This window comes from Ranitomeya imitator, chromosome 2 (genome assembly GCF_032444005.1).
Source record: "Ranitomeya imitator isolate aRanImi1 chromosome 2, aRanImi1.pri, whole genome shotgun sequence".
Taxonomy (NCBI): Eukaryota; Metazoa; Chordata; class Amphibia; order Anura; family Dendrobatidae; genus Ranitomeya; species Ranitomeya imitator.
The window spans coordinates 785,775,884-785,799,955 of record NC_091283.1 but is presented as its reverse complement, the minus strand read 5'-3'; the positions used below and the strand labels follow the sequence as shown (position 1 = coordinate 785,799,955).

General features: G+C 41.0%; 1 protein-coding gene across 34 annotated transcripts in view; it reads left to right on the top strand.

Moving 5' to 3' along the window:
- Positions 1-24,072, top strand: part of ANK3 (ankyrin 3) — an 853,965-nt gene that overhangs the window by 618,938 nt on the left and 210,955 nt on the right. For all 34 annotated transcript variants that reach the window (XM_069753584.1, XM_069753587.1, XM_069753586.1 and 31 more), the window contains 2 exons: positions 1,447-1,644; positions 23,348-23,446. In XM_069753584.1, the coding sequence (XP_069609685.1) occupies positions 1,447-1,644; positions 23,348-23,446 (297 nt within the window). The remainder of the gene's footprint in view (positions 1-1,446; positions 1,645-23,347; positions 23,447-24,072) is intronic.

The window sequence follows — 24,072 nt, the reverse complement described above, 5'->3', positions numbered from 1 at the left end:
TACATTTCGGAGGGTTTCAGCTTTCAAAAGAATAATTTATACAACCAATGGATGAATTTAATGTCAGGTTATAAGCTTTTATTTACATAACATTGTTAAGCGACATAACTTCGGTCAGGGAGTGTATAGTGTCATACTTTGCTCACCTTATATAGTGTGTGTATGCTCATCTTATATAGTGTGATACTATGCTCATACAGTGTCTCAATGTTCTTATAGTCTCATATTACGCTCATTTAAATAATAAAATATTAAAGTTTGAAAGTCCTCAGTGTTTGATAGCTTAATGGCTTATTAAAAAGATGAAAACACGTAGCATTTTTCGGTACTACTCAGGTCTCTTCATCAGGCTCAGTGTAAAACAAAATCTGACATGTCACATATTTATATGCAACAGGACACAGGAATAATGCAGTAATGAGGCAAGTGATGTGAAGCAGAACTATCAATGTGGGAATGGGAGAAACAGTTGTGGCTGTAAATATTGGAAGAGTTCATCGATAAGGAGCGTAAAAGTTTTATTGTCCCCTGACTGAGGTCTGGTCCAGGGTTGTGATGCCTCCAGGAGGTCTGAAGAGCACATTCTTTAATTGATGTAGAAAGATATAAATCCATGCTACACATTCATTCCTGCTCTGAGTGTGTCACAGGTCATCATAAGTTTGTACTCCCAGGCTCTTCTGTCTCTCTGAGGTTTGAAGTTACCTTTCAGTACCAGAAATTTCATGTCCATGATGCTGTGATCAGGGATACAAAATGTTTGGCCATAGATAGACCTATTATTTTTTCTTTTATTGTGTGGAGATGGGAATTCATCCTTGTTCTACGTTTTAAAAAAAATAGAAAAAGTGGCTAATACATGGATTCTTAAGGTCAAGGACTCTCACAGATGTAGGCTGAGCAGCCGGTGAAGGAACAGGAAAAAGCAGGGTTAATCCAGCGAGAAAAATTGCAACCTTGTAATAAAAAATACCTTTTAATGAGCCATTAAAATATGAAGAAGATCAGAGTTGAGGTCCACTGGATAATAATCAGCACATAATAGCACAATGAACAATGGTGCAGCATTGAAACCAACGCGTTTCGACTTGCTTCTTAATCATGGTATTACCATGCAGTAAACGAAACAGGGTATTTATCAAAATTGCAGCAAGCAGCACAGTAAGTGACATATCGCTGCAATCAGGCTCTCTTTTTCTACGTTATGCTACTCTCAAATAGGTTACCAAAATCTGGTGACAGGGTCCTTATAAAATACAGTAGATGTATGAGAGACTGTTTTCAATTATGTATTTCAATAAAATGTAAAAATAGAAAGAGGGTTGGGTTGCATACAGTCATTATAGACAAGTAACTTGCCAAACCTCCATGGATCTCTCAGTAACAGGAGAAGAGTATTGGAAGCTTTTGCTCACCGGTATTTCATCCTGCTTGTTTTGTTTACAGAACGGACTGTCACCATTGCACATGGCAACCCAAGGAGATCACCTGAACTGTGTCCAGCTCTTGCTGATGCACAACGTACCTGTAGACGATGTCACCAATGACTATCTAACTGCACTACACGTTGCCGCACACTGTGGCCACTACAAGGTTGCTAAAGTCTTGCTGGATAAGAAAGCCAATCCTAACGCCAAAGCACTGGTGAGTACTAATTATAGTTCGAGCTTGTTTCTTTACTGTTCTCTTTATATTTATTTCAGTTACAAAGTCATAGTCTAACTTTACACCCAATGCCCACAGAGTTGAGCATGTTGAACACCAACCATTATTAGGGCTATAGGGACTTTTTTAGGAATGTAAGAAAAGTTAAACTAAAAGTTGTAGTAATCCCTGATAAATAAGGATGAGAGAACCTGAACTGTAAAGTTTGAGGATCATACTATACACCTAGTGTCAGGTGCTGAACCCTGATCACGGACTGCTCCCAAAAGTCCGTGAGAAGTCCGTGTTACTGTTTGGAATTCGGATGCTTTATAAAGCTTGTTGAAAGGCTGACCCAGCCTGTATAACTGCCGGATCACGGGTGGCTGACTAGCGTAGGAACAGCTCAAGTGAGGAAGAGTGTAAAAGAAATAAATAAAAAAAATGATGTAGGGTTCCCCGTATCTTTAATAACCAGCCAAGGGAAAGCAGACAGCTGTGAGCTAGTCTTATTATGCCGGGAAAGGGCCAATATCCATTGACCTTGCCATCCTCAAGAATGAGGCTGCATAGGTCACTCATGGTCGTGTATTATTGTCGATGATGTTACTCACTAGTAATGACATTACCGCTCATCAGACATGACCGTGAGTACCTATGGAGCGTCGTTCTCAGAATGACGCTTCATAGGTTGCTTGAGAGAATTATTATTATTATTTATTGTTATAGCGCCATTTATTCCATGGCGCTTTACATGTGAGGAGGGGTATACATAATAAAAACAAGTACAATAATCTTAAACAATACAAGTCATAACTGGTACAGGAGGAGAGAGGACCCTGCCCGCGAAGGCTCACATTCTACAAATCACTGGATATTGTGTGAACCTGTAATGGATTACATCAGAACTGCTGGTGATTCCTTTTTAATAATAAATGGGTAAACCAGGGAATGTGTAGGAGTCTTTATTCAAATCAACTTTTTTTTCTTCTGTGTTTCTTTTTATTTTTAAATACAGGGTTAATAATGGGGGTGTCTGGTAGATGCCTCTCCATTATTAGCCCCAGGGCTTGATGCCAGCTGACATTACACAGCTGACATCAACCCCAAAAACTATTACCCCGATTGTAACTGCACCAGGGCAATCGGCAAGAGTCGAGGCTAATCTCAGAATTTGCACATCTAATGGCTGAGGGCTGGTCTTATTGGGCTGTGAAGGGGCCAATATCCATGGACCTTCTCAGCCTATTAATATCAGCCCAAAGCTATCTGCTTTGCCTTAGCTGGTTATTTTTTTTTAGGTCTCCCCATTTTTATCAACCAGCAAAGGCAAAGCAGACAGCTGGGGGCTAATATTAATCGACTGGGAAGGTCCATGGATATTGGCTCTTTCTCAGCATAATAAGACCAGCTCACAGCTGTCTGCTTTTCCTTGGATGGTTAATTTAATTAGTGGGGACCCCATGTCCTACACACGCAAGGCCCTGCGCCTCCATTTGGATCTCTGCCTCCTGGTTCAAGATAATTATTTTTATTCTGTGTTATTTTAAACAATTTCCCTATCCACATTTATTTTCAGGGCAATTGTTATGTTCTTATCCCGATTTTGCTTCCTTTTGCAGCCCTCTAGCCCTTACTTCGACCATTTTGCAGCCATTTTACAGCACAAAATTTCGGGTCCCCATTGACTTATACATGGTGTTAGGGTCCGGGTTTAAGTTCAGGACAAGTTCTGGTACCTGAACGGAACTTTGGAGTAAAGTTCCGCTGAACCCGAACTTTCATGAGGTCCGCTCATCCCTACTGATAATGCTGATCATTGTTGTCCCACGAACAAAGTACATTTTATTAATAGATCTTAGAATAAAATAAGGTCCACAATGGATGTCTTAAAAAAAAAGGCCTGACCCGAGATAATCTTATAAAGGTGTCCCTATAAATGATTCCATGTGGTTTGTTTTTTTCTAATAAACTTCAGCCAGGGCCAGACATTTGCTGAAAGGGAACAACCCCTTTAAGGGAAGGAGGAGATGTCATTTTATTACAAGGGGTTTATATAATTATATTCAAGGTGACTTTAAGGGGTGTATGTGATTATACTTCAAGGAGGCACAATTTTCAACAATGGGTGCATGTGATTATACTCCTATCAATATGATTCATTCACACAACACCCCTTTGCAGTAAAATAATGCCTCCCCCCCCAACTCCAGGAACAGACATGTATAAGCATATGCTATGCAGTGACTATTTTCCCCTCCACCATCTCGTCCACCCTATTGCTAGTGTCAATAGCACATATGTTTTTTATAAATAAAAAAAAAAGCTTTGACGGGTTATCTAGCCTCCTCACATTCCTCTACTTCTCACCTTGAGATCCACAGTGTCCCTGATGAGTGACCTTACAACAATGACACTTAAACAGTGCAGTGGTATTCACTGCTCCTGCTTCCCCTTCTTTTTGGTAAGGGTAGCCTGCCTATGTGACTCATGCACTGTCACAGGCAAAGCAGGCTGAATCTGCAGGGAAAACAGCCAGGACACAGCAGACGGAGAATGGTTCCTCCGCCCTCACGCACCTCTCTGCTGGACAACATAATAGCTTAAGAGGAAAGGTGGAAAAATAAATGCACCCTAATTGGAGTGCAAAAAAAAATAATAGTTACAGTGATATCACAGTTTAGAGATGGTACAGACAATGATGTCAAAGTACAAGTATAATAAAGACAATGATGTCACATTATGGGGACAATAAACTGGGATAAACACAATGATTCCACAGTAGTGGGATGGTAAACACAGTGATGTCACAGTACAGGGATGATATACACAGTGATGTCACAGTACAGGGATAATAAACACAGTGATGTCACAGTACAGGGATGATATACACAGTGATGTCACAGTACAAGGATAATAAACACATTGATGTCACAGTACAGAGATAATAAACACAGTGATGTCACAGTGCAGGGATAGTAAACACAGTGATGTCACAGTACAGAGATAATAAACACAGTGATGTCACAGTACAGGGATAATAATGTCACAGTACAGGGATGATATACACAGTGATGTCACAGTACAGGGATAATAAACACAGTGATGTCACAGTACAGAGATAATAAACACAGTGATGTCACAGTACAGGGATAATAAACACAGTGATGTCACAGTACAGGGATAATAAACACAGTGATGTCACAGTACAGGGATAATAAACACAGTGATGTCACAGTACAGAGATAATAAACACAGTGATGTCACAGTACAGGGATAATAAACACAGTGATGTCACAGTACAGGGATAATATACACAGTGATGTCACAGTGCAGGGATAATAAACACAGTGATGTCACAGTACAGGAATGATAAGCACAGTGATGTCACAGTACAAGGATAGTAAACACAGTGATGTCACAGTACAGAGATAATAAACACAGTGATGTCACAGTACAGAGATAATAAACACAGTGATGTCACAGTACAGGGATAATAAACACAGTGATGTCACAGTACAGAGATAATAAACACAGTGATGTCACAGTACAGGGATAATAAACACAGTGATGTCACAGTACAGAGATAATAAACACAGTGATGTCACAGTACAGGGATAGTAAACACAGTGATGTCACAGTACAGGGATAATAAACACAGTGATGTCACAGTACAGAGATAATAAACACAGTGATGTCACAGTACAGGGATAATAAACACAGTGATGTCACAGTACAGAGATAATAAACACAGTGATGTCACAGTACAGGGATAATAAACACAGTGATGTCACAGTACAGGGATAATAAACACAGTGATGTCACAGTACAGGGATAGTAAACACAGTGATGTCACAGTACAGAGATAATAAACACAGTGATGTCACAGTACAGAGATAATACACACAGTGATGTCACAGTACAGGGATAATACACACAGTGATGTCACAGTACAGAGATAGTAAACACAGTGATGTCACAGTACAGGGATAATAAACACAGTGATGTCACAGTACAGAGATAGTAAACACAGTGATGTCACAGTACAGGGATAATAAACACAGTGATGTCACAGTACAGGGATGATTAACACAGTGATGTCACAGTACAGGGATAATATACACAGTGATGTCACAGTACAGGGATAATAAACACAGTGATGTCTCAGTACAGAGATAATAAACACAGTGATGTCACAGTAAGAGTGATAGTAAACACAGTGATGTCACAGTACTGGGATGACAAACACATTGATGTCACAGTACAGGGATAATAAACACAGTGATGTCACAGTACAGGGATAATAAACACAGTGATGTCACAGTGCAGGGATAATAAACACAGTGATGTCACAGTGCAGGAATAATAAACACAGTGATGTCACAGTGCAGGGATAATAAACACAGAGATGTCACAGTGCAGGGATAATAAACACATAGATGTCACAGTACAGAGATAATAAACACAGTGATGTCACAGTACAGGGATAATAAACGCAGTGATGTCACAGTACAGGGATAATAAACACAGTGATGTCACAGTACAGGAATGATAAACACAGTGATGTCACAGTACAGTGATAGTAAACACAGCGATGTCACAGTACAAGAATGATAAACACAGTGATGTCACAGTGCAGGGATGAAGCTCACATTGATGTCACAGTACAGAAATAATAAACACAGCGATGTCACAGTACAAGAATGATAAACACAGTGATGTCACAGTACAGAGATGAAGCACACAGTGATGTCACAGTACAGAGATGAAGCACACAGTGATGTCACAGTACAGAGATGAAGCACACAGTAATGTCACAGTACAGGGATAAAGCACACAGTGATGTCACAGTAGATAATGCACAGAGGTCATTCACAGTGAAGTATTTTAAAGTGATAGTAGACAATGATGCCACAAAAGAGAAATAACAAACACATGCCACAGTATATGGATAATAAACAGTGTAGTTCATATTTAATATCATAAGGATTTCTGCACACGGTGATATCACAGTATGCGATACATGTGCAAAAGAATGACACAGAACAAATATAGCAGTACAGAGCTGGGATAATAAACATAATGATGTCACAGATAATAATGTAATGATGTCACAGCACTGATGTAATACACAAAGTTATAAGGTTGAAGCATAATGCACATGTAATAAACCTTGTCCCACTACACTTAATAATATATTTGGTCGTAGATGTACAATCATTGTGATTTTTTTACACTGGGTAGATACAAAATGGAGCCAGCATCATAGCTCCCCACAGGTTCAGTGTGTCGGGTGTAACCTTGACCTTGTATCGTCAGTATGGCCCGGATCCTGTTAGCACAGACTGACATCATTGAGCACTGACTGCATCACAAATGTTCTACGGAGTCAGCACTTGCAGGGGTGTCGCATTAATGCCCAGTTTGGAGATATTAGAGCCTTACCATGCGATAGAGATATGGGGGTACGCATTATGGGACAAGGCCGATCATGCGGAGTCAAGTTTGGGAGAATGTTTAAGAAAATTCTTTGAACGCTTAGAAACAAGTGAAGTTTTTCAAATCTTGAAATCAGAAGTTTTGACACCAACTTCATTAATATGAAATATTCCAATTTTATACAAGTCAGTACACCTTGTCTCATTCTTCTCTCCTCTTGGGGACTTCTGTGGATGTGATTTATTATTTATGTCTGTCGGCTGTGATTTCTTTTTAACTATGACATATTACAGGGCATTCACTAACTTTCTAGTTGCACAGCTTTGTGTGCCAAGCAGGCTGCTCAATTTTTCAGAGCCATTTTCGGGATGTCGGATATATCTCTGCCATGGCATACAAGTGGTTCTTTCATTTTAAATAGTCGCACACTCTGCCGGGCTGTGTGTCTACAGAGATCTTCTGCCTCAGGAGCAATGCTTCTAGAGTACCCCTATAGTACCCCTGCCGTAATGCTTTTACAGTATCTCTGAATTCCAGGGGAGCTTGACACACATAGGGAATATGTCAGTATGTTTAACCATATAGAAATAGCTGTATGCAGGCCTGGACTGGCCCACAAGAGAACAGGAGAATCCTCCGGTGGGCCCCTGTGCAAGTGTTGGCCACATGTGCAGTACTTGGCACAATGTACTTGAATCACTATGTATGAAAAGTGGGGCCCTGGAGTTGGTTTCTAGTTGGCCCTGTTCTGACACTGAGCTATAATGACACCTATACCCCAATACATTGTTTTTGGGTTTTTTTATAGTAGAGATTAGTGATGAGCAAGTATACTCGTTGCTCAGGTTTTCCCGAGCACGCTTGGGTGGTCTCCGAGTATTTGTGACTGCTCGGAGATTTAGTTTTTGTTGACGCAGCTGAATGATTTACAGCTGCTAGCTGGCCTGAGTACATGTGGGGGTTGCCTGGTTGCTAGGGAATCCCCACATGTAATCACGCTGGCTAATAGCTGTAAATCATGCAACTGCGGCAAGGAAAATTAAATTTCCGAGCTCTTACAAATACTCCGAGACCACCCAAGCGTGCTCTGGAAAACCTGAGCAACGAGTATACTCACTCATCACTAGTAGAAATCCAATGTGCCAGTCATGAGAAATCTATCTTATGAGACATATGCAAAACAGGTTGGCACTGCATTGTTACACAGCACCAGTGCACCTCCAGCCTGATTTACATAAGTTTTCTATGCTTGATTTTCTAATAAATTAAAATGTTATCTTTTTTGTGTGTGTGTGTGTGTGGGGGGGTGGTCTACACAGTTATACCACTATTTCCATATATAAAAATGTGCTGACTAGTGATGAGCGAGTGTACTCGTTGCTCGGGGCTTCCAGAGCACGCTCGGGTGACCTCCGAGTATTTATGACTGCTCGGAGATTTAGTTTTCCGGCTGAATGATTTACAGCTACTAGCCAGCTTGATTACATGTGGGGATTCCCTAGCAACCAGATAACCCCCACATATACTCAGCCTGGCTAGTAGCTTTAAAACATTGAAAACTAAATCTCCGAGCAGTCATAAATACTCGGAGGTCACCCGAGCGTGCTCTGGAAACCCCGAGCAACGAGTACACTCGCTCATCACTAGTGATGACAGGTTTCAAAAAACTGTGATTCTGCCCATTACAACTTTTTCTTTACACATTTCAGCATGTACCACATGGCATAAATATTTTGATACTTTACTCGTTCAGACAATTCTGCATGCGGAGATACCAAATGTGTTTATTAGTTTTTTCATTTTGTAAGTTTTGCAATTTACATTTTGGGAACATGGAGAAATCTAAACATGTAGAGATGGATCTGTTAAGACTGGTATTTCATAGGCCAATCTTAACGAGTTATGAAAAGGAATATGATGTGCCTAATTTATTAACCCCTTTACCCCCAAGGGTGGTTTGCACGTTATGGACCGGGCCAATTTTTACAATTCTGACCACTGTCCCTTTATGAGGTTATAACTCTGGAACGCTTCAACGGATCCCGGTGATTCTGACATTGTTTTCTCGTGAAATATTGTACTTCATGATAGTGGTAAAATTTCTTTGATATTACCTGCGTTTGTGAAAAAATTGGAAACATGGCGAAAATTTTGAAAATTTCGCAATTTTCCAACTTTGAATTTTTATGCAATTAAATCACAGAGATATGTCACACAAAATACTTAATAAGTAACATTTTCCACATGTCTACTTTACATCAGCACAATTTTGGAACCAAAATTTTTTTTGTTAGGGAGTTATAAGGGTTAAAAGTTGACCAGCAATTTCTCATTTTTACAACACCATTTTATTTTAGGGACCACATCTCATTTGAAGTCATTTTGAGGGGTCTATATGATAGAAAATACCCAAGTGTGACACCATTCTAAAAGCTGTACCCCTCAAGGTTCTCAAAACCACATTCAAGAAGTTTATTAACCCTTCAGGTGTTTCACAGGAATTTTTTGAATGTTTAAATAAAAATGAACATTTAACTTTTTTTCACAAAAAATTTACTTCAGCTCCAATTTGTTTTATTTTGCCAAGAGTTACAGGAGAAAATGGACCCCAAACCTTGTTGTACAATTTGTCCTGAGTACGCCGATACCCCATAAGTGGAGGTAAACCACTGTTTGGGCGCATGACAGAGCTTGGAAGCGAAGGAGCACCATTTGACTTTTAAATGCAAAATTGACTGGAATTGAGATGGGACGCAATGTTGCGTTTGGAGAGCCACTGATGTGCCTAAACATTGAAACCCCCCACAAGTGACACCATTTTGGAAAGTAGACCCCCTAAGGAACTTATCTAGAGGTGTGGTGAGCACTTTGACCCACCAAGTGCTTCACAGAAGTTTATAATGCAGAACCGTAAAAATAAAAAATAATGTTTGTGAAAATAAAATGATCTTTTCGCCCCCAATTTTTTATTTTCCCAATGGTAAGAGTAGAAATTGGAACCAAAAAGTTGTTGTACATATTGTCCTGAGTACGCTGATACCCCATATGTGGGGGTAAACCACTGTTTGGGCGCATGGGAGAGCTCGAAAGGGAAGGAGCGCCGTTTGACTTTTCAATGCAAAATTCACAGGAATTGAGATGAGACGCCATGTTGCGTTTGGAGAGCCACTGATGTGCCTAAATATTGAAACCCCCCACAAGTGACACCATTTTGGAAAGTAGACCCCCAAGGAACTTATCTAGATGTGTGGTGAGCACTTTGACCCACCAAGAGCTTCACAGAAGTTTATAATGCAGAGCCGTAAAAATAAAACAAATTTTTTCCCACAAATATTATTTTTTAGCCCCCAGTTTTGTATTTTCCCAAGGGTAACAGGAGAAATTGGACCCCAAAATTTGTTGTGCAATTTGTCTTGAGTGCGCTGATACCCCATATGTGGGGGGGAACCACCGTTTGGGCGCATGGGAAGGCTCGGAAGGGAAGGAGCGCCATTTGAAATACAGACTTAGATGGAATGGTCTGCAGGCGTCACATTGCGTTTGCAGAGCCCCTAATGTACCTAAACAGTAGAAACCCCCCACAAGTGACCCCATATTGGAAACTAGACCCCCAAAGGAACTTATCTAGATGTGTTTGAGAACTTTGAGCCCCCAAGTGTTTCACTACAGTTTCTAACGCAGAGCCGTGAAAAAAAAAATTCCCTCCAAAATTATTTTTTAGCCCCCAGTTTTGTATTTTCTCGAGGGTAACAGGAGAAATTGGACCCCAAAATTTGTTGTCCAATTTGTCCTGAGTGCGCTGATGCCCCATATGTGGGGGGAACCACCGTTTGGGCGCATGGGAGGGCTCGGAAGGGAAGGAGCGCCATTTGGAATGCAGACTTAGATGGAATGGTCTGCAGGCGTCACATTGCGTTTGCAGAGCCCCTAATGTACCTAAACAGTAGAAACCCCCCACAAGTGACCACATATTGGAAACTAGACCCCCCCACATACTTATCTAGATGTGTTGTGAGAACTTTGAGCCCCCAAGTGTTTCACTACAGTTTATAACGCAGAGCCGTGAAAGTTAAAAAATCTTTTTTTTCCCACAAAACTTATTTTTTAGCCCCCAGTTTTGTATTTTCCCAAGGGTAACAGGAGAAATTGGACCCCAAAAGTTGTTGTCCAATTTGTCCTGAGTATGCTGATACCCCATATGTTGGGGTAAACTCCTGTTTGGGCACACGGGAGAGCTCGGAAGGGAAGGAGCACTGTTTTACTTTTTCAACGCAGAATTGGCTGGAATTGAGATCAGACGCCATGTCGCGTTTGGAGAGCCCCTGATGTGTCTAAACAGTGGAAACCCCCCAATTATAACTGAAACCGTAATCCAAACACACCCCTAACCCTAATTCCAACGGTAACCCTAACCACACTGTTATGACCTGGTTGTTAGGAGCACCCGACCTGATAGTTAAACTCATACAGGACGAACTCTGGGATGTGGGAGCTCTGCTGACCGCAAGCCCTAATCCTACCGCACACACTAAAAATAGCCGTGGAGCGCTCCTGACGCTCCCTAGGTGCCTCGTCACAGCCTCAGAGCTAGCTAGCCCTAGAGATAGAAAATAAAGCCTACCTTGCCTCAAAGAAATTCCCCAAAGGAATAGGCAGCCCCCCACATATAATGACTGTGAGTAAAGATGAAAGTCACAAACGCAGAAATGAAATAGGTTTCAGCAAAGGGAGGCCAGACTTACTAAATAGACAGAGGATAGGAAAGGAATCTTTGCGGTCAGCACAAAAACCTACAAAAGACCACGCAGAGTGTGCAAAAGGTTCCTCCGCACCGACTCACGGTGCGGGGTGCCACTCTGCATCCCAGAGCTTCCAGCTAGCAAGACAAAATCAGGATAACCAGCTGGACAAAGAAACAATGAGCAAAAATAACAATAAGGAACTTAGCTTCTGCAGGAGAAGACAGGTCACCAGGCAGATCCAGGAGCGAACTGAACCAATGCTAAAACATTGACAGCTGGCATGGAGAAACGATCTCAGTGGAGTTAAATAGAGAAGCCAACCAAAGGATAAACCACGTCACCTGTGTAAGGAACCTCAGAAGCAGCAGCTCCACTCACAGCCACCAGAGGGAGCCCATAGACAGAACTCGCTGAAGTACCATTCACGACCACAGGAGGGAGTTCAACAACAGAATTCACAACACCACACCTCTAACCCAGACACACCCCTAACCCTAATCCCAACCCTATTCCCAACCGCAAATGTAATCCAAACCCTAACCCTAACTTTAGCCCCATCCCTAACTGTAGCCTTAACCCTAACTGTAGCCTTAACCCTAACTGTAGCCTTTACCCTAACTGTAGCCTTTACCCTAACTGTAGCCTTAACCCTAACCCTAGCCCTAACCATAACCCTAGCCCTAGTCCTAACCCTAGCCCTAACCCTAGCCCTAAACCTAACCCTAACCCTAGCCCTAACCCTAATGGGAAAATGGAAATAAATACATTTTTTAAATTTTTTTTATTTTTCCCTAACTAAGGGGGTAATGAAGGGGGGTTTGATTTACTTTTATAGCGGGTTTTTTAGCGGATTTTTATGATTGGCAGCCGTCACTCACTGAAAGACGCTTTTTATTGCAAAAAATATATTTTTTGCATTACCACATTTTGAGAGCTATAATTTTTCCATATTTGAGTCCACAGAGTCATGTGAGGTCTTGTTTTTTGCGGGACGAGTTGACGTTTTTATTGGTAACAATTTCGGGCACGTGACAATTTTTTTTCGCTTTTTATTCCGATTTTTGTGAGGCAGGATTAGCAAAAACCAGCTATTCATGAATTTCTTTTGGGGGAGGCGTTTATATCGTTCCACGTTTGGTAAAATGGATAAAGCAGTTTTATTCTTCGGGCCAGTACGATTACAGAGATACCTCATTTATATCATTTTTTTTATGTTTTGGCGCTTTTATACGATAAAAACTATTTTATAGAAAAAATAATTATTTTTGCATTGCTTTATTCTGAGGACTATAACTTTTTTATTTTTTTGCTGATGTTGCTGTATGGTGGCTCGTTTTTTGCGGGACAAGATGACGCTTTCAGCGGTACCATGGTTATTTATATCTGTCTTTTTGATCGCGTGTTATTCCACTTTTTGTTCGGCGGTATGATAATAAAGCGTTGTTTTTTGCCTGGTTTTTTTTTTTTTCTTACGGTGTTTACTGAAGGGGTTAACTAGTGGGCCAGTTTTATAGGTCGGGTCGTTACGGACGTGGCGATACTAAATATATGTACTTTTATTGTTTTTTTTTTTTTTATTTAGATAAAGAAATGTATTTATGGGAATAATATACGGTATATATTTTTTTTCATTATTTAGGATTTTTTTTTTTTTTTTACACACTTGTAAAAAATTTTTTTTTTACTTTGTCCCAGGGGGGGACAATACATATCGGTGATCTGCCAGTTTGCACAGCACTCTGACAGATCACCGATCTGTCAAGCGCTGCAGATCGGTGATCTGTCAGAGTGCTGTGCAAACTGGCAGATCACCGATATGTATTGTCCCCCCTCTGAGCAGGCACTTGGCAAGCCACCTCCCTCCCTGCAGGACCCGGATCCGCGGCCATCTTAGATCCGGGACTTGCTGCAGGGAGGAGGTAAGAGACCCCCGGAGCAACGCGATCACATCGCGTTGCTCCGGGGGTCTCAGGGAAGCCCGCAGGGAGCCCCCTCCCTGCGCGATGCTTCCCTGCACCGCCGGCACATCGCGATCATGTTTGATTGCGGTGTGCCGGGGGTTAATGTGCCGGGGGCGGTCCGTGACCACTCCTGGCACATAGTGCCGGATGTCAGCTGCGATAAGCAGCTGACACCCAGCCGCGATCGGCCGCGCTCCCCCCGTGAGCGCGGCCGATCGCCTATGACGTACTATTCCGTCCTTGGGAAGTAAAGCCCACCCCACATGGACGGAATAGTACGTCTAATGGCAGAAAGGGGTTAAAAGGTGCATGCAGCATCTTGACACTGCCATGCGCCTCCGTGCACCTCACCATAACTGTTACTCCACTCATAGACTTCCCATTGTTCCCCTTGAGTATTTAGGTTTTTTTTGTTTTGTTTTTACCCACCATACGGTTCCAGAAATTTGAGCCTTATTATTTTGTGCTAATTTTGACAGTCTTTAACAAGAAAGCGTTTCCTACAGGATTATTGGGGGCGAGTCTTTAGGCTGCCCTGCATTTTTACTCTGTGAGCAATGCCCCCTTGGTAAAGGCCTTGAAAATTAACAAGAATAAAAAAGGAACATATCTCTGAAACCATATGGTGGATTAAAAAAACAAACAAAATACTAACCCCTGAGGGAGCAGCAGGAATAAAATAAAAGCTGAAACTATTCAACTTTTGACCTGGTTATAGGTCCTCACAAAAATCATTATAGTCGATAGCAATCTTACATTCAGACAAAGCCATTTATATTCACGATGACTTTCAGATTTATAGGGTGGTCACCTAACTCGACAACCTCTTTATAAAGTAGTCTTCCTTGTAAAAGAAAAATAACATTCTCACCTCTCATGTGGGCGCCTGTCCTGCAGAGGTTGTCACACTATGTGATGACGACTATGGCGCCCCCGCTCCTCGATGACTCTCCCTTATTATCCCTGACCACAACCTAAGACCAGTCATAGTAAAACAGGGGAGGGGAGAAATATAATATAATAAATAATGTTTCAAACAGGTAGCGAGCCAAAAATGCTGTGGTCAATATGCCGAGCGTACTTAGCTTAATAAAATCCTTTGTTGTCATTTTGGTAAATCTTCAAAGCGTTTCCCCATATCAAGGTTCCTCAGGAGGCTAATATAGCGATAACTCCATATGATACGCAGGGCAGCCAGGTGTGAGGGCTCGGGTATCAATTAGTGATGTAGCGGTTAGTCATTGCCAGAGGTTATCGGAGTACCAAAACAATTCAGTTTTTTGTTTTTGCATATAGTCACTTTTCTATCTTGCACATTGTCACTTTATTTATGATACTAATATTTTGCTGGTATATTTTATGCCAGAACGGTACTGTGCACTTATCTTTGTCACTTCACTATTACCTTTGGGTTGCCTAGGTAAAGGAGGGAGAGCCGCCGAGGAGCGGGGCGCCATTCTCATTCTTAGGCCAGGATCACACATGCGAGAAACACGTCCGTGTCTCGCATGTGAAATCCAAGCTCTGGCGCCGGCACTCCAGAGCGGAGCGTGCAGCTCCATGTGTTCCTATGCGGCCGCACGCTCCGCTCCACAGTGCCGACACCAGAGCTTGGATTTCACATGCAAGACATGGACGTGTTTCTTGCATGTGTGATCCTGGCCTAAGAATGAGATTGGCGCCCCGCTCCTCGGCGGCTCTCCCTCCTTTACCTAGGCAACCCAAAGGTAATAGTGAGGTGACAAAGATAAGTGCACAGTACCGTTCTGGCACGGACGTGTTTCTCGCATGTGTGATCCCGGCCATATAGGGTGCCAGCCTCCGCTAATAGGTAGGTGCTGGAGTTAGAGAAGAGAGATTTATCAGTACTGATTGTTTTCCAATCAGTGGTTGTGGATTAGATTTCCCTTTTCAGGCCTTTAAGGAAGGGGTTTTTTTTTTTAGAGTATATCCAATAAATGTTAATTTTTAGGGGTAATTCATGATATATATATATATATATATATATATATATATATATATATATATATATATATATACAGTGGGGCAAAAAAGTATTTAGTCAGTCAGCAATAGTGCAAGTTTCACCACTTAAAAAGACGAGAGGCGTCTGTAATTTACATCATAGGTAGACCTCAACTATGGGAGACAAACTGAGAAAAAAAAATCCAGAAAATCACATTGTCTGTTTTTTTAACATTTTATTTGTATATTATGGTGGAAAATAAGTATTTGGTCAGAAACAAACAATCAAGATTTCTGGCTCTCACAGACCTGTAACTTCTTCTATAAGAGTCTCCTCTTTCCTCCACTCATTACCTGTAGTAATGGCACCTGTTTAAACTTGTTATCAGTATAAAAAGACACCTGTGCACACCCTCAAACAGTCTGACTCCAAACTCCACTATGGTGAAGACCAAAGAGCTGTCAAAGGACACCGGAAACAAAATTGTAGCCCTGCACCAGGCTGGGAAGACTGAATCTGCAATAGCCAACCAGCTTGGAGTGAAGAAATCAACAGTGGGAGCAATAATTAGAAAATGGAAGACATACAAGACCACTGATAATCTCCCTTGATCTGGGGCTCCACGCAAAATCCCACCCTGTGAGGTCAGAATGATCAGAAGAACGGTGAGCAAAAATCCCAGAACCACGCGGGGGGACCTAGTGAATGAACTGCAGAGAGCTGGGACCAGTGTAACAAGGCCTACCATAAGTAACACACTACGCCACCATGGACTCAGATCCTGCAGTGCCAGACGTGTCCCACTGCTTAAACCAGTACATGTCTGGGCCCGTCTGAAGTTTGCTAGAGAGCATTTGGATGATCCAGAGGAGTTTTGGGAGAATGTCCTATGGTCTGATGAAACCAAACTGGAACTGTTTGGTAGAAACACAACTTGTCGTGTTTGGAGGAAAAAGAATACTGAGTTGCATCCATCAAACACCATACCTACTGTAAAGCATGGTAGTGGAAACATCATGCTTTGGGGCTGTTTCTCTGCAAAGGGGCCAGGACGACTGATCCGGGTACATGAAAGAATGAATGGGGCCATGTATCGTGAGATTTTGAGTGCAAACCTCCTTCCATCAGCAAGGGCATTGAAGATGAAACGTGGCTGGGTCTTTCAACATGACAATGATCCAAAGCACACCGCCAGGGCAACGAAGGAGTGGCTTCGTAAGAAGCATTTCAAGGTCCTGGAGTGGCCTAGCCAGTCTCCAGATCTCAACCCTATAGAAAACCTTTGGAGGGAGTTGAAAGTCCGTGTTGCCAAGCGAAAAGCCAAAAACATCACTGCTCTAGAGGAGATCTGCATGGAGGAATGGGCCAACATGCCAACAACAGTGTGTGGCAACCTTGTGAAGACTTACAGAAAACGTGTGACCTCTGTCATTGCCAACAAAGGATATATTACAAAGTATTGAGATGAAATTTTGTTTCTGACCAAATACTTATTTTCCACCATAATATGCAAATAAAATGTTAAAAAAACAGACAATGTGATTTTCTGGATTTTTTTTTCTCAGTTTGTCTCCCATAGTTGAGGTCTACCTATGATGTAAATTACAGACGCCTCTCATCTTTTTAAGTGGCGGAACTTGCACTATTGCTGACTGACTAAATACTTTTTTGCCCCACTGTATGTATATATATATATATATATATATATATATATATATATATATATATATATATATATATATATATATATATATATATATATATATATATATATATATATATTCATATGTTGAATTGTTTTTTTTTCCTTGTTTTTTGTATCACGGATGCCAGGAATGGGACCTGTAGATCTCATGGGTCCTAGCTGTAGAAGGCTTTTTTGCTGATTACTCAAAACGTTAAGACTCAGATAGAGGCACAGAGGAACTTCTCATTCAATTTGTGACATTTTTTCATTTAAAAAAGTTGCAAAGTATAGAGCATATCATCTCGGCACTAAAAAGTGCAACTTTTTGTTTCTCAGGATAGTCAGCAAATGGGTGAAACTTTAGAGTAATTTAATCTGCGCCTGTACATAGCAGTCATCATCATACAATTTTGGTTTTCTGTCTTTATGATAGTTCAGGATGTGCCAAATGTATTTAAAAACTTGCACTTTTTATCAAATTTGCCATGTTTTGTTTTACCACGTTTCCCTTCCAGACTACCAGTATTATAAGCAGGATGTTTAGTTTCACAATCCCATTGGTGCAGACAATCTTATTTCCGTGTCAATAGCCATAGTAACATTTACCAAATGTCTTCACATTTTAATTGCTTCAATGCATCATAAATAACAAAAGGAAGCAACTTTACAAATGTATCAAAAATATTTATTAAAATAAAATATTTTTCTGTCTTTGGGCAGCACGGTGGCGCAGTGGTTAGCACTGCAGCCTTCCAGTGCTGGGGTCCTGGGTTCAAATCCCACCAAGGACAACATCTGCACGGAGTTTGTATGTTCTCCCTATGTTTGCGTGGGTTTTCTCCGGGTTCTTCGGTTTCCTTCCACACTCAGACATACGGATAGGGAATCTACATTGTGAGCCCCAATGGGGACAGCGGTCAATAATTTCTGTAAAGCGCTGCCGAATTAATGGCGCTATAGCCATTAATAAAAAATAATGGTAAAATATATATTTTAGTTCCTAGTAATATTTTGTCTTTATTCTGTGTTTTGTGCTTGTGCTTTACCATCTATAACTGCAGCTTGTGTCATAATTTGGCAATTATCATTATCTCACAATTTATCAATCATTGTTATCTCCCAGTTTGTAAATGAGCATTTTCGCCTTATTACATCCCCTTATTATAGCTTAGCCAGTAATCAGCTCATCACTATGGTTTCATATTTAACAAGATAGTATAATTAGGGCAGGAGGACATCTTCATCTGAATGAAATGCATGAAGTAAAGATGCAAACTGCTCCAATGGATGGCTGACATATGATAGATGATAATGTCTGGTCTAGTCTCCCCCAGTAACGTGGCTAAGGCCAGAGTCACACTAGACCGTAATACGGACGAGTGCAATGCGATAAAAAATTGCGAGCGTGGGAATTTTTCTGAATATTTTCTCACGCTCGAGTTCATATGAGTTTCTGCCAGCAGGGGGCGCAGCACCGCAAGTCTAGGTATATATGATCCCCTGCTTTCCTTTCATTCCCCAGTTTTTACAGGCAGGGGCGTGTTGTGAATTCTGTGGCTGAATTCACTCCTGTGGTCACAAGTGGTATTGCAGCCTCTGGGCTTCCTCCCTCAGGTGTTTTGGTGAGCTCGTTGGCTGCCTTGCTATTTAACTCCACCTGAGTCTGTCTTCCTTGCTCCTTGTCAATGTTCCAGTGTTGGTTCTGAGCTACTGCATCTTTCCTGTGGCCTGCTGCTCTGCTAGATAAGTGTTACTTTGTTTTTGTTTCCGTTTTTTCTGTCCAGCTGTGCTATTCTCTTTTGCTGGAAGCTCTGAGACGCAAAGGGTGCACCGCCGTGCCGTTAGTTCGGCACGGTGGGTCTTTTTGCCTCCCTTTGCGTGGTTCTGCTTTAGGGTTTTTTGTAGACTGCATAGTTCTCTTTGCTATCCTCGCTCTGTCTAGAATATCGGGCCTCACTTTGCTGAATCTATTTCATTCCTACGTTTTGTCTTTTCATCTTGCTAACAGTCATTATATGTGGGGGGCTGCCTATTCCTTTGGGGTATTTCTCTGAGGCAAGTCAGGCTTGTATTTCTATCTTCAGGCTAGTCAGCTCCTCAGGCATTGCCGAGTTGCATAGGTAGTGTTAGGCGCAATCCACTGCTGCTTTTAGTTGTGTGAGGATAGGTTCAGGTATTGCAGTCTGCAGAGATTCCACGTCTCAGAGCTTGTTCTATTGTTTTTGGGTTATTGCCATATCACTGTATGTGCGCTGATTACTGCACACTGTGTTGCCTGATAGCACAGCATAACAGGGGCGGCTGCATTAGCAGGCTTCTGCTTGTAAAATTATTTAACCCCTTCTGATGGATTTACATCGTGGGACTTGACTGTAATGCCGGAGAGGTATGGGATATTGTTTTTTTTTTTTTTACTTTGTTTCAGGTGACAAGTGTCTTCAATTGGATTGAGCATTTAATAAACTATTACAACACCATGTGCCTTTATTTCATTAAAATACTTTTTTTCCTAATGTGTGTGTGTGTTTTTTTTAACCCTTTATTAATATTGGATTAATAATGGATAGGTGTCTTATTGACACCTCTCCATTATTAACCAGGCTTAATGTCACCTTACAATAGCAAGGTGACATTAACCCTTCATTACCCCATATCCCACCTCTACTCGGGAGTGGGAAGAGAGAGGCTAAGTGCCAGAATAGGCGCATCTTCCAGATGTGCCTTTTCTGGGGTGGCTGGGGGCAGATGTTTTTAGCCAGGGGGCCAATAACCATGGACCCTCTCCAGGCTATTAATATCTACCCTCAGTCCGTGATTTAACCCTTTATTTTAACAGCTAGAGCCCCCAAATTTTGCACACAGACACTTCTAACAGTAGTAGTGAGGAATATGTAAAAAAATAAGGGATATGAAATGGTTTACTGTATGTAAACCATGTCTCATATCCTGTCGGGTTTGGGAAGGTGATAGCAAAAGCCGACAATTGAATTACCAGCTTTTATGCTATCTAGCGCTATATGAAATATAAATATATGTACCGTATATGTGTCCCAATGACATATATATATATATATATATATATATATATATATATATATATATATATATATATATAGACTGTATATATGTTTTTACGAATATTTGAGGCCATGGATCCATTCTATGTCCATTTTGCAAGCCGGCGAGATTTCGGATACCATACAGATGACAAACGTATAATTTTTGGAGAAGAAATCGCATCCTCGCATTGAATTCGGATCACTGTTCAGGAAATTTTCTGCGTATCTCGGCCATCAAAAACGGACCGTATTTTTATACGTTGAGTGTGACTCCGGCCTAATGGTGAGGGTCTTCCTACAAAAGGACATAAAACGGGTCCACGAAGGGATAATGGCTCAGCTTTCAGTTGCAAACCTACCACCTAATAATGTGAGTGGAGCCACAACTTGTTTTTTTTATTTCTTTACTCCAGCAATTGTGCAGTTAATTTTTTTTTTTTTTTGCTTTTTTACTTATCATTACTCATAAGGGAAGTTGTTTTTTTATGGTAGATGTTTTTCTTTTTTAGCAGAATCTGTTTTGTAATTCTCCATGTAATTTAGTCATCGTCCTCCTCATTATACATGAATGCTCTTAATTCCAGTAATTGAAAGCACAAAGCAAGAAGGAGTATGACGAGGTATCATGTGTAATCTGTATCCTGTCATTACTGAGCATCCAGGACTGACGCATCGTGGGTCACCTTAGTACTAAAATTGATGGGCTTATCTATAGTTTTATTGTATTTCTTTGTTCCACGTTTTCCAATTGCTAAGTATTAGGGTTGGTTATAGTGTTACAATCACAACATTATATCCCTTCCTTTTATTCTTGTCCCTCTCCCTTGGCTGAAGTTGATGGATAAATGTCTTTATTCAGCCATACCAACTATGTAACTTCTCATTACCTACCATGTGAATGATACAAATTCTTTCCAAGTCAATATCCATTCTTGAAAACATTTTTATAACCAAATTAAGTCCAAAATTTTGTGCTTATTAGGTCGATTTTAGCTCTGCGTCAGCAAAACAGGCCTGAAAGCACTACGCAAATAGTAATAAGAAATAAACCGAACATAATTATGATAAACAAAGGAGTTTGTGGCCAATACACCTCTTAGAGGTCTTAAAAAGGTTGTCCATGTTTGTGGTTAAAGTCTGCAATCCCTTTGTGACTGCAGACTTGTGCATCCTCGCAGCACACAATCTACGCACTGTCAGGATTCTCCTCTGCAGGCACCAGGAACGGGCTGGCGCGCGACTGCAAGTATATGATTTGCCTACACGTGGTTACATGCAGACCAGACATGCGAGGTCTCATTCAATGCAAGTGAATTGATCAATACTGGACACGTCTAGTCGGAATGTGGCCAGAAGTATGCAAATCAAATATTGTCGCCACATAAAAATCCTGACAATCCCCACTGTGCGCACTGTGGGGCTTCACAAGTCTGCAGTCTCATAAAGTGACCTCAAATTTGAGCCCCAAGCCTGGATAACTTTTTTAGGAATGGGTCAGCAAAAATTCAGGACTAATGCCACCAGAAGCATTCTCGTAGGTTCTTAAATATCCAGGACCTAGTGCTATTGCTGAAGGGTTACCGTTGAATGTGTTGCAGGTAAAGTACCAACTGTTTGCATAAGGTGCCTTATTACTATGCAAATATCATATTTTTGTGATACTTTTTGCGTAATGTCTGTAATGTGAGTGGCCTAGTGACTGTCCAGGTATCCAAGATGCTGTTGAGTTTATCAGCAGGCTGATACGTGTCCCAGGTACTAGCCCACTGATTTAGTAAAAACCAACTGGCTACGTCTATTCATGCTAAGCCATTGCTTGTTGCAAGGTTGTTGAAACCACTAAGCTTGTTGCTTCTTGTAAGATTGTAACAACTAAGCGTAGTGAATAAAGCTTTAATTGAACTGTCTCCCACATATTCCTACATTCTTTCCGCCATCCCAGTGTGGGGGACTCCTTTACCACCAATGGCCACTGCATGCTTTATATTTACATGAGCCGGTGACTTTCCTCTGTAAGTGAAGGATTGCTAGAGATCAGCATCTTAGGTCTTGATTTCAGGATTTAAAGTTCAAATGTTTGCGTGAAATATGCAAAAACCTATTGAGTTAAAAATGTGTCTGCAACCAGCAAGCTTTCATCAAAGTTTGATCAGAGTACATCGCCATCATGCCAAGTCATCATCACAGTTCAGTGGCGTGCAGCATTATACATTTCTGGTTTTTGCTGAGCTTGGGGATTCTTTGCCCTTGGAACACCAAAAAAAAAAATCAGTATAAAATACAAGTGGTGCTGTGCTTTACACATATATAAACCAATATATGTGATCCCAATGGGAGCTCCTAATATGAACTTTTAAATCTAGAGAAAGTCCAAAAGTGTCCAAACTTTTATCTCAAAGTCTCTTTGTCTTTCAAACATAAATTATTTATAAATGTACCTATATACACGTCGCAGGGATGGACACTTTGGTACTTTTTTTTCAGATAAGTGAGTAAATGGTTGGGTGAGTTACAAATATTGTAGTTTCTTCCTTCACCCCGTATTCTGTAGGCGATCATTCCCCTTGGAAGGTGCTCATCACACATGCAGAATCTAAATATCTATATATAAAATTGCCACACCATACGGGCTAATAAACTCCACTTTTTTCATCATTTATTGGAGTGATTCTTTTTTTTTTCTTTTTTATTATTTATACAAATGAATATTTGTTTGGAGGGCCTTGCACCCTGAATTCATCTATACGGTGCTGTTCCATTTTTTTCTTCTATATAGAAAATTTAATATGAGAAATTGTACAACTAATATGGAGCCACTAATGGACTTCTCTTGTTTTTTGCCCCCACAGAATGGCTTCACACCTCTTCATATAGCCTGCAAGAAAAACCGGAATAAAGTAATGGAACTTCTCTTGAAACATGGTGCCTCTATTCAAGCAGTCACTGAAGTGAGTATCATATTGACAGGGGAGTTTTTTACGTTGCTGTCGGCTTTGCTATCTTCTTAAGATTCGGAAACTGATGAAGGGTAGTAGCTAGGAGAGCAAGGACATAGTACCATAAAAGTAGCCCATAGGTCCCATCTCAGGTTGGTTGGAACCTTTTAAAAATGGTTGGTGAGAACATCTTTAAAAAGGGTGGACACCCCATTGGTGCAACCTGTGCAGCTCCACACTGGTCCAATAGGTTAGGGGGTCCACTGTGGTCTTAAAAGCAGTCTCCTACTATCACTGACATTGAGTATGACCTAATAGGCTTCACATTGACCATCAGATTGTTAGAGAAAAATAATGATGTGCTTTATGATAAGCTCCGGGATAAGAAGAGCCCATATACCGTTCTTGTAGAGGGTCTATCTACTGTCTGCGTCTGCCCCTCTATGGAGGGTTTCACTTGCTAAGCCTAGTATGTAACATTAGCAAACAAGGGATAGGGGGATCTCACCCATGGATTATTATTAAATAGAGGGGCGAGGAGGCAAACAAGCCCCAAGTCCTCCTGTCTCTGGTGGTTAGTAGGGCTAATCTGCTTTAGAAATTCGGAACTAGAATTTCTTCTATCACTAACATAATAT